Raw genomic sequence first — 12,123 nt, 5'->3', positions numbered from 1 at the left:
AGAGAGAGAGAGAGAGAGGTTCCAATAAAGTTTTTGAACACTGTTGATATATAGTGTATTTATGTAACAGTATCTGTTATTCTGAAACTAAGTATTTCGTATTGATGTCTACATTATTTCCTGATATAGATATAATGGCAGTAAGAGTCTGAAAGTTGCTGTTAGTTACCACCTGGTGGCTCGCACACAGTCCTGCATGGGAGACTTTAGGGCTGCCTTGCAGAATGAGAAAGAAACATTTTCAATATATAAACAGCAGGTATGCGATGTTGCTTGAAAATTGAGTTTAGAAAACTAAACTTCTCTATTTAGTTACACTGCTGTTGCTATGTTTTAAAAGTTTGAAAGTGCATTTGGTTAGTTATTGTTTTGTAGCAGGCTTTACCAGAGTATTAACTTAGCGATACAGTTAATACTTGAAGTGATGGTTAGGAACCTGGAATTGCTTGTATTCTTCCGTGAATAAAAAATTGTAAGATACAAAGTGAAACCAATAACTTTCATTGGTATTTTTGTAATATGTGTGTATATAATGGAAAAATACAACTTAGTTTTAGGTAAGTAAATATGAGATTAATAATAGAAGATTTTTGCACAGGCTGGTAGTTTATGAAAAATGAATTTTAAAAGTTTGTTACTATATGTACTTGTAAGAAAATTGAAAAAACAGTTTAGTTTTCATAGTTAAAAATTTAGAAAATGTATTCCTGACAATAATTACCTTCTGGTCTAGCTGGGAGAAGACCATGAGAAAACCAAAGAGAGCTCAGAATGTTTACGACATCTTACCCAGCAAGCGGTTGTTTTACAAAAGAAGATGAATGAGATCTACAAGGGTAACTCTGGAGCAGTATTGCCACCGATTCAGGTGAAGTTATACTTTAACAACACGTTTAATTTGCTAGGATTAAGGAAGTCTGCCTAATTCTTTTGTATTGTAATTTCTTTCTTTTACTGCTCTCTGGTGACTGTTATGTGAATGATCTTTGTTTAGTTAAATCAGTAGTCAGTTTTGATACTAGAGCTTCAATATATGTACATGTACTATCAACCTGTTTCCTTTTATGATTTTTTTCAATACATTTAAATTATTAGAACTTTCAACCTCATTAGAATTTGAATATTTTTGCTAGTTTTCATTCCCTATATCAGAGCCTTTGACACACAACCGTACACTACATTTACAAGCTTTAAGATTTAGTATTTGTTTACTTACTTGGTTGGAAGGAAATGTCTTGATTTAGTTCTTGCCATCAACAGATAATGATGCCTGTTATCTGTAATTATGAATACAAATGTTAAGCCAAATGATCGAGAAATTGTTACAGTGATATTTCAGTGTTTCATGTTTTCAAAACATACAAAATAAACACACACAACTAAAATGCCGTATGTTTCGATGGCTGCTGATAGCTTTTTTCAAGAGTCGTGTTATCCATGTGTTTTTATGTGTTACATTTTGGAAGTATAGTGTTTGGACAGAATACTCTTAAGAAAGGCAACTGGTAGCTACTGAAATGTAGAATGCTACTTTCTGGTTAATATTTCTTGGTTCCCTCCTCTTTCCCTCATATGATGAGAAACAGTTTCTGTACTAAAACCTGATATGTTTATTGCAACACAAGTTATTAAAAAAACACTAATATAGTAATAACTTAATTGAGTTTTTATTTAATTAGCCAGCAATCCAAAGTTAGTAACTCAAATTACTGACAGGATTCAAACCTGTCAGATTTATATACACATTTTGGAAACAATTTATGACCAGATTGCTTATTGGTTTAACAGGGTCCCTAATAACTTCTCACAAATAATTAACCAGAAATACAGTCAGTATTGCAATTTATTATCACAAAGTACTGTTGGGGTTTTCTGACAGAGAATAAGTGATTTTTACCTTTCTTTGTTATGCATGTTGTAATATACAAAAGTGAAATATTACTCATTGATTCAACTTGTTAACCCATTTGTTGTGAGCAGTATGTAAACAAGCTGATAATTGAGGATTGAGATACATCAAATCAACTTGACATATAACGTGTAGTTCGTTTTCCAATAGCCCTGCATCATGATGTTTCAATAATTTAAAAATGATTATATATATATATTTACTCTTTCACTACCACTTCATAGATAAACAACTCTCAGTGTCAAGTTTGTTTTGAGATACATGAGAAGAACACAAAAAAAATGCATATTTTACTATTTTGGAACTTATATGAAACTAGATAATAGTAAACTTTGGGAAGTATGAAGGGAGATTACCATTTCTTCTTGCCCATGGCAGTGAAAGAGTTAAAATGTATCTCAATAATTTAGTTGTTTTCAATTTGAATGTTTTTAATATTTTCAGATTCAACCACCTTCAATGAGTAACGTCCTTGACATGCTTAACATCATCAATGGCATACTGTTTGTTCAGATAAGGTAAGACTTAGCATGCACCTGTATTTTAACATGAAGGTTGACGTCATGTTTTGCCAACTTGTATTACCTTTTGTGATATTCCTCTTGAATTGTACATTCATATAAAGTCATTTCACTTTCCCTGCAATTAATTTGTGTGAACTGTATAGTCTTTGCTAGATAAGACAAATAATAGTTCTTAAGTATGGGACTTGATAGTTTAAAGCTGTATCAGGTTCATAATAAAATATAATAATCGTCTGTCGGGTTGTGGATATTGAAATATATCTCTAGTTCTAATTAGTGAAAACATTTTGTTCCCATTGTTAGTATATTTTACTGTTAAGTGGCATTTTTCTTCTATATTACAGCCAGCAAGACATTGAACACTTCAAAGCTGAGTTTGAGCGTCGCCAACAGAAGGAAATAATATCGGGTAAGGTAGAAAAAGAGGATTCTCTCAGTCCTTCTCCTACTCCTGCAACCCCCGAGACTGAAGTTGAGGCTAACAAAAAAGATCCAGCCAGCCGATAATTATTACAATCTGTAGGAGGACATCTTGTTTCTGTTTGTAGCTTAAAAGGAGGGTGTCCTGTCCCTGGAATGTCTTTCTATGCTTTAGAGGGTGTTGTTACTGAGCAGGTTTTGTCAAAACATAGAAGAATTCAGTCATAAAATTGTAATAACTGATGTAGTGGTTTCTTGTGGACTTGTACGGGCCTGCTGCCTGTTGTAGGATCAGTGTGGGGGAGACTTGGTGCTATATTTTTCTGGCTATACTGCATAGCTACCAGAGAGTTTTAAACATGGAGTAAACATTCAACTCAGCAGCTGTCCTGGTTCAAGTGTATGATGTACCTAGTTTAGAGAACACCTTTTAATGTATTAATTGGTTGAATCTGTGTGATAACAAAATTAAAACTGGGGTTATGGTGTTATTCATCCAGGTGTCTTATCTGTGTGGTATAAAGCCAAATCCCACCTGAAAATGATGGTTTACGTGTTTATTGTTACTGAGGGTGTACAGAAGCTATTCCTGGGTTCCTTTTCTGTTCCATGAAAAACAAATTTGCAAAGATCAACTTTTAGATTAAGTTTGAACTACTTGCTAGGTTGAAAAATATCTGTGTCAATAAGATATAAATTGTTGGTTCATATTCAGTATTCTGTGAGTTTAGATTTTCTAGAAATTTGTCATTATCTCATACGAAACTATTAATTCATGCAAAAGTTTAAAGCATCAGTTTGGGAGTTGTGAAATATTCAGAAAGGGAATTCAGGCAACTTTTTTTTTTGTTGAATAATACATAAAATCTAATTTTAGCAAAATGTACAAAGGTATCTCTTCTAAGTGCATGAACTGCGGGTCAATTCTGACCACTTTGTACTCTTGACTGGTGGTCATTGTGTTTAGGAAAGAGGGTATAGACTGATGGTCATGTAGTAGTGTATACGTACGGAAACTAAGTAATTAGATCAAGCTTTTTTTTTTTAGTAATCGGTACTAGTATTGTTATAATCAAGAATTAGTAGAGATGAAAATAGTTACTATATTCATGCAATTTGATAAACCTCGTGGAGGTTAATTCATGTGACAGCATTTCTTCTTTTTTGTTTTTTTATTCTCATACATATATTGTTTATTAGTTCGGAATTTCCATAGTGGTTTGTTACAAAGTAAAAATTCACTAACTCGTATCGTACAGTATTGTTTCATATGTGAAAGTTTTCCTAATTTAAATTAAGTTTCATAGATTGCTCAAATTTGTATTTGCATTAGTTAACTGTTAATTGTATTAGATAAGATACTTTCATCGTATTAGTTCTCTGTATGTCAACTTCCAATAAATACATACTAGATTAAAATTAGATGAATTGGCGTATCATCTGAATTGTTAATGCATCTGTAAAAAGTTTAAAACATAATAAGCACATGTAATTGTCATTTAAATGTGTGTGTGTGTATATACATACACACAAATCACTTTCACATAGTTATGGCACTATATGATAGATTACTACAACTGAGGACACAAAACAAAATTCGATACGTTATTTCACATTTCTGTTGAATTTCGTCAATTTTCTGTAGATGTAGATGAGTTTTTCAAGTATGTGTAAACAGTCATTATCCAGATTTTTTTTTTGTTTTAACAGATATTGTATACAGTTAGCTGTTGGAGTGCAATACCATTCTAATATTTGTTTGGAGTTCTTGGTTACTAATTGTGGCATGCTTCTGCTTTTGTTTTGAAAAAAGACAGAAAATGATTGTTAACATTTTGGGACAAATTGTACAATGCAATTATAATAACAGTAGATCCTAGGAGGGTGAGTGTTTGTGATGGCTAGTCAGTTGTATCTCACCTTCATCTATCAATAATCAAAACCTGTAGAACAACTTGAAATAGTTAAGTTTTGAAATATTGAATGCCTTTAGTATATTTTTGGGGTTAGTCTGCAGTGAGATGTCGTTTCTAAAGATGTAGTGGTATATTGTTTCCAACATAGATTAAAGTTTATATGTGAGTTTTGTTTATTAAACTATATGTATACTTGAGGAACTTGTCATATCTAGAATGTGATTAGCTATATTTTAATGAGTATTTCCTCCTTAACAAACTAAGGTATAGTTTGCCCACACATCTCTTATTCCATTACGACGATTTACAACCAATTACAGTAAACCATGAGATTTAAAGATTGTTATCCATGCATGTATTATGTACTGCTCAAAAACTGTACCTGTTTGTGTAGCACAGCTAGAGGAATGTGAAACACTTGCATACCCTATAATAAACGATAAACTGTCAGCTCATGTATTGTAATACCACTGTATTGAAGTCTGGTTTGTTTAAGCAAAAATTACAATAATCTAAGCAGTTACACTTTACAGCTATAAAATTCTGTATAATAACTGTTAGAGAAATAGAAATATTAGAAATGTAGTTTTTGAATGAATATAGGTAAACCTCCACTTTTTGTTTTCCCCCCCACAAAGAAAATTTCCTGTAATAAGTAATGTTAAATGAAGTGGAGCATTTGATGCACTATGAACCTATTAGAATATATATAGTATATGAATTCTGGGTTTAATATTCTAGTTATTGTACAGACTTTTGTATATTTTGTAGAAGTATATAATATCTTTGGTTTGGCCATTTCCTTGTGTTTTTTCTTACTGTGCATTAAAATACTTTTATAAGCAAAAAAGAGGAAAACTCCGTCAGAATTACAGGAACAGTGAAGATGAAAGATTGCATTAGAGTATTTGATCATATCTTCTGTCATGTAGTAGTTTTGTATGAATATTTTTTGTACATTAAATAAGTATTAAATAGCAATAACAATTCTATTTTGGCTATAAACTTCTGTGAAAATACAGCTGGATAGTTTATATAAAATCATTTCGTATTTCAGCAATTTTTTTCAGTTATAATGTTCTTTCTAACCCTAACACTCTATATTCATTTTTTTCCCCATGTTTCAATAGTTGTGTATTTAATAAGCCTAAAACACATTTTTTTAATACATGTCATAGATGTTTTGTCAAGGGTAACAACAGTGAATTATTGATTTAAAAAAAAATGCCCAATAAATAAACTTTCCGATAACTATTTCCACAGTCACTATGGTGTACACTTTGTAAACCTAGTTACTGGTGGAAAATATCGTTACAGATTGTTTTCATAGCATTATGCATATACAGGTGGTTGTAAATATATGTCGTTAAAAAATATAGTTTTAAGGAAATTTGAAATCCTGCTTCTCTGTGAAAACTTGGTATTGAAGTTACAGCAAGCTTATATTAGCTGGTAATATAGGTAAGTTTTTTTTTTTTTTAGTTTGAAGTGACAACAATGTTTTACTGCTAACAAATTAAGATTATCTAAAAGGTAAAATGAAACTATGTTTGTGTTATGAAGTTCCTAACTATCTTTATAAATCTATATTATGACAACTTAAATAATACAGCATAATTGCATTATACAAATGACTAGAGAGAGATTCTTCTGGTATACCAGCATCTCTTGTTTAGAGCAATTATTGCATTCCTGAAAAATGCTGTGCTAAATTAAAACACACTAAATAAAAATCAATTTCCCATGTAAAGGGGGATGGATTCCTGACCGAAAACTTTCTGGTCGTATAAACTTTTATTAAACGTGTTTTATAGAATTAATTAGATACTCGAACATTAAAAGAGTTATATGAAACATTACATAAACCTGAAAATAAGAGCATACCAGTATTTAGATCATAAAGTAATGTAGTTTGATGCTTCAAACTTTACACTAATTACTTTATTTCACAGCAGTTTTTTTTAATAACTGTTATCACATCGCATTAGATGCTGCTTAGCACATTAAAATGTAAAGAAACTGATGTGCTATCCAGTGACAAATTTTAGAAACATTCTGCAGCGGGAGGAGATGAAGATGATTTTTGCCTAGCAGGCCATGATTAGGGTTAAATTTTCCTTGTTTATTAATTACAATTACTTCATAATAGCTGTTATTTACACTGAATAATGCTTTAAATATATGGTATACTGTGATATACTTAATTTTGAAATAAGCACAATTAATTTAGTAGCATCATTCTGTGCAAATACCTGTATTAATTACAAATACCTGTATTAATTACATTAACTGTGCTTATTTCAAAATTAATTATATTACTGTATACCATATACTTAGTAGCATCATTCTGCGTAAATACCTGTATTAATTACATTAACTGTGCTTATTTCAAAATTAATTATATCACAGTATACCATATACGCACAGAATGATGCTACTATGAGGTGAACATGAGATAAACTAAGTATAGGGAGTGTTTAATGCATGCGCAGCTGTGTTGGAGAGTCCAGTTTTCTATTTGAAAACTGTGTTAAATTGAAAATTGCTATTGCAATTGGACATACTAATAAAATAAAAGGTTATCTAATATAAAAACCGCTTTAAAACGAAAACATGCTAATAGGAGGTACGTTAAACAGGGGATGCTGGTATTGTGAAAGTACCATCAATTTATTAGTGTTTTGGAAATTAAGAGTGTGAATAATGGAAATCTGTTGATTCTGAGTTTCATTTTACCATTGTTAATCTTATTGTTCAACAGTCAATATTATAACACTCCCATTTGCTTGATGCCTCTACGTGCCAAATTTCTTCATACAAATTTAAAGATACGCCTTTATTTATTTTTTCTATGTAATCGCATTTAAAAATCGCAAGCAACTAAACTATATTTCGTTATTCAGAAGGTCAACTAAATGTTTATTTAAAGCCCAGCTACGTTTCACATGAATTATCCCTTTTCACTTTTTTTAAGTATTTGTAAAGCTGTTATCAGTTTGAAAAAATCATATCATCCCTTATTGTATAGATTAAGATGCAAGGATTTTACTGTTCTTTTAATACTTTAATAATATAGAATGGTGATAAGAGAAGCTAATGTATACAACAATACTGCCTTTATGAATAAATATATAATTATTAGTCATGAAACACATGCTTAATCAATACTACAGCATGTTTTGTATGTTTGTTGTTGTTTTTTTTTTACATTGGTGATTATTCAGTAATTGTGCGAATTGTACTATTTTTGTTTATAAAAAGCACAATTTGAAACGTTAAAATTGAACAATAATACACCAGTACAAGGTTTGTACCTTGCTATTATACTAGGGTAAGGGTAAGAATCTTAGTTTATGGTTCAGAATTTTGTTGTTACTGTCAGAAGAGACTTATTTTTAGTTTAGAAAATTTAAGAAAATATTCAAAGGGTTACATACATGATGTGGGCATAGTTGTGATTACTGATGACAAACACTTAAACTCGATGGCCATGACTTTTTTAACAGCTTAAATTACTTTCTGCGAGAACTGCGTGATTAAACTGAAGTAACTAGAATTTCTCTTCCTTTCTATTTTTGTAGGCTCTTAAGTTTTTTTGTTTTTTAATGTTTTGTACAATTGTTTGAGATTTGCTAGTTATAATCATGAAATAGTAGCATGTTAGAACTTAGGATGTTTGATTTCTGTATCGGATCAATTTGAATCATCAACTGAACATTGACCAGTTTGTTCCAACTGGCAATTTTTCTTTAATTAGTTTTGTATTACCAGAAATTAGTCATCTTGGGTGCACTGTGAATTCAACCACTATGTGGAAGTTACCGTCTATCCATCCTGTGCTCCACCACCACATCTTTAGTGTTTATTAGGTGTAAAAGTGTTACTAATATATGATCACTGTGTAGATGTTCTGTAGTGGTAGACATTCCATCAGGATTTCCTAATTGTTGACTCAATCTAACTATAGAACTTGCCATAAGTATGTTTGGACTAGAAGTGTATGACAAGAAATTGCAATGATGTATAAGAGATTTTCAAATAAAGATTGAAATAAACAATTTGATCTTTGCATATATTCATTAGTGAAACTGTCATAAAGGGTTTAATATGTAACACTTTTATACTTCATATTAATTAAATTTGAAGAATTAACATTAAAGTTTTAATCCCTGTTTAGGCATTCCTAAACAACTTCATGTATTAAGCTAGCTTCTTAACTATATTTACCCACCGTGTTCACTGACTAGCAGTATATGTAATAATTATCAATTATACCTTTGTTTCTGTTATTTGGTTGGCCAACTTCTCACACAGACTACAAACAAAATGCCTTCAGGTACATGATGATGATACAAGTTTCTCAAAACATTGTACATCTGTAATAAAGTTTCTTTCATTATCTTCTCAAGCCATCTCCAAACTTTATTGACATTCTCTGATGCTGAAATTTTATTAACTGTTGTAAGTTTTGGTTCTAAGCAATTAGTCCTAGGATGACGTTAGATAACGGGCAGCTTGCTGTTAGTCCTAGAATGACGTGTTAGATAACGTGCAGCTTGCTGTTAGTCCTAGAATGACATGTTAGATAACGGGAAGTTTGGCCTAACTTCTAATTACCAATTATTTCAATTGTTATACGTACCCACTTGAACTCTCCTTACTTCAGCATACATTATATATTTCAAGTATATAAATATACCAGTCACTTATAAGCAATTAAGGTCTCGGTATTTTACGTATAAAACAAAACCATTATTCTAAAAGCCGCACGGAAAATAAACTTCACAGAAAAAACATACTATTTTACTAAAAGTATTTCATACATAACTTGAAATCGGGGATATACTAGGAAGAGAGTATGTGTCTACAATGTTTTCATTAATAGTTCTCTTCATGAATTTAAGGAAATTGTGCAACCTTCAAATGTTGGCTTGCTTAGACAAAGGGTAAAGTACCTCACATGTTCCTTCTTATCCATAAAAATTAGCTTCTCTCTTTATTTCCCCCAGTGGCACAGCGGTATGTCTGGAGACTTACAAAGCTGAAAACCAGGTTTCGATACCCATGGTGGGCAGAGCACAGTTAGCCCATTGTGTAGCTTTGTGCTTAACTACAAACAAACTATTAATCTTGACGTCAGAAAAAATTTCAAACTTGATAGCACTTAAAGGTTTGTTTTTGTGAGAAATGATCCTAATTTTTCCTCTCTTAAGTTTGAAAGTTAAAAAATACTATAGTACTCAAAACTGTGACATTTTGCATTTTTTTTTTCTTCATAAGTCAACATCTTTTGAAATCTTGTTGATTTATCACAATTTGCTGAAAACCGTTATTCTTATTTGTAAGTTGATTGACAAACATCATTGGATGGTGTTCTAAACCAAAATCTTTAAATTATATTTGCTTGCGTTGATTTTCGAATGTAGGACACGATGGCTGATGTTTTGGAAATTACTTTCAACAGTGGTTCAGTTTTTTTATGCCATCTATGACCACGATCTATAGCGGGTGGGAAGAGCATGGGTCATGTTCAGGAAGAAATTCGAATAAAATGTCTGCTGATTTAGATTCGTCCAGAAGTTCATCTGCTGAATCACTATCTGTAAGGCCAGGTGGTTAGGGCACTTGACTCGCAATCTGAGGGTCGCGGGTTCGAATCTCCGTCCCACCAAACATGCTCGCCCTTTCAGCCGTGGGGGCGTTATAATGTGACGGTCAATCCCACTATTCGTTGGTAAAAAGAGTAGCCCAAGAGTTGGCGGTGGGTGGTGATGACTAGCTGCCTTCCCTATAGTCTTACACTGCTAAATTAAGGAAGGCTAGCGCAGATAGCCCTCGTGTAGCTTTGCGCGAAATTCAAAAAACAAACAAACACTATCTGTAAGTGTGTTATCACCGTATCTCACACTAGCTACTGTTCGCGGTTCAAGCAGATGGCCTTGATCATGTTGGATGCATTGAAACGCCGACATCCAGCATAACTGTTTGCATTTTCCAGTTCAGTATAAAATTACCAATGACTCCAAGCAAGCTGAACATTTGTCTGCTACTCCAAATATCCACAGTGACATTGATGTTGGGTACAAGTTGTAGTAGAGAGATGTCTTTTTTTTTTGTTGAACTTCATTAAACCTGATTTTGATCAACATTGTGGACAGATGCTTGTGACTGGAAAGAATATACCGAGAATCCATGGCTGTACCGGTAATAAAATTGACGAATTTCTTAGTGATGTGTTTCTAACAAGGGCGTGTAGACTAGTATTTAGTTGGTTCTGTACAGTAGATTGCTGTACCTGGGCTGAAGTATTAGAGCCAGATGTAGACTTCTGTAGCTCTGCCTTATGATTACAAACCGTTTGCAGATGTCCACGAGAACAACCGTCAAGCCTTTAATGGAAGCTCTGCACTACAACAAAAATGCACCTTACTTCAAACATTAAAAGCTATCACAGAATTTTATCCTGAGGATAAAGACCGGATCCCAATGCTCCCATGTCAGAACTAGAGACCTTCAAATTGCACTTGACAGTAACCAACAAAGATGTTAAAGATATCCCAAGTGCCGCTAAAATAGCTGACGAACAAAAATCGGTATTTCTTTTCATCAACAAGCTTTTAGCTCAGTAATCGTGGTCAAAGACAAAAGAACATTTAGTAAACTGAAGCTTGTGAAAGACTTTTTACAGATCAAGGATTAATGAATAAAGATTAGAGGAACTTCTATTGATGGCTTGTGAAAAAGACGTCGCAGATGATATACCTTTAGACCAACTAGCTACGATGTGGGCTGGTTTAAGACTAAGGTGTATTGCCATATCACACTAAGCTATTGAACACGTTAAATACATGTTAAATAGCTACATATTATGATTTATCAAGTACGTATATGATGATGTCTTCTGTTAGGGTTTGCTTTGGTTAAAATGTTATAAAGTCTGTATATGTGGTAGATGTGATTTACAAATATTTGAATGTATTATGTAAATAAAACAAAAGGAGAAACACAACGTGTTCGGACCTTTGTTCACACACCCGAAACGCCCACTTAACAAAAGTGGCACTACCCCAACTATAGGGACTTCACTTTACCCTGGGGAAAAAAGTTGCTTTCCCTCTAGTCAGTAGTTCAAAATTAGTGACAGATAGCCTTAATAGCTTTGCCATAATAAATACAGGACAATCAAGTTTGGTAGCAATGAGAACCTAACCCATGTCTTTCAAATCACCAAAACTGAAAAAACTTGAAGTAAAAATAAACAACTTATAAGGTTAAAATTGGGCATAGCACAAATAGCCCAGAATGTAGCTTTATGGCTAAGAAAAAACAAACTTGGAGAGTTGGAATAATCGAG

The 12,123-nt window shown here is 32.5% G+C and overlaps 1 protein-coding gene across 1 annotated transcript in view; it reads left to right on the top strand.

Moving 5' to 3' along the window:
• LOC106474516 (clustered mitochondria protein homolog) overlaps positions 1-6,995 on the top strand; it is a gene marked incomplete at its 5' end in the record, with an annotated part of 26,487 nt that extends 19,492 nt beyond the window's left edge. The window contains 4 exons of the mRNA XM_013935208.2: positions 130-259; positions 734-868; positions 2,354-2,427; positions 2,778-6,995. Coding sequence (XP_013790662.1) covers positions 130-259; positions 734-868; positions 2,354-2,427; positions 2,778-2,940 — 502 coding nt within the window. The remainder of the gene's footprint in view (positions 1-129; positions 260-733; positions 869-2,353; positions 2,428-2,777) is intronic.
• Positions 6,996-12,123: the final 5,128 nt, after the last annotated feature.

Source organism: Limulus polyphemus, unplaced genomic scaffold (assembly GCF_000517525.1).
Source record: "Limulus polyphemus unplaced genomic scaffold, Limulus_polyphemus-2.1.2 Scaffold7316, whole genome shotgun sequence".
In the NCBI taxonomy this organism is placed as follows: Eukaryota; Metazoa; Arthropoda; class Merostomata; order Xiphosura; family Limulidae; genus Limulus; species Limulus polyphemus.
Note: the sequence above shows the minus strand (reverse complement) of the source record. Positions and strands in the feature narration are given on the sequence as shown.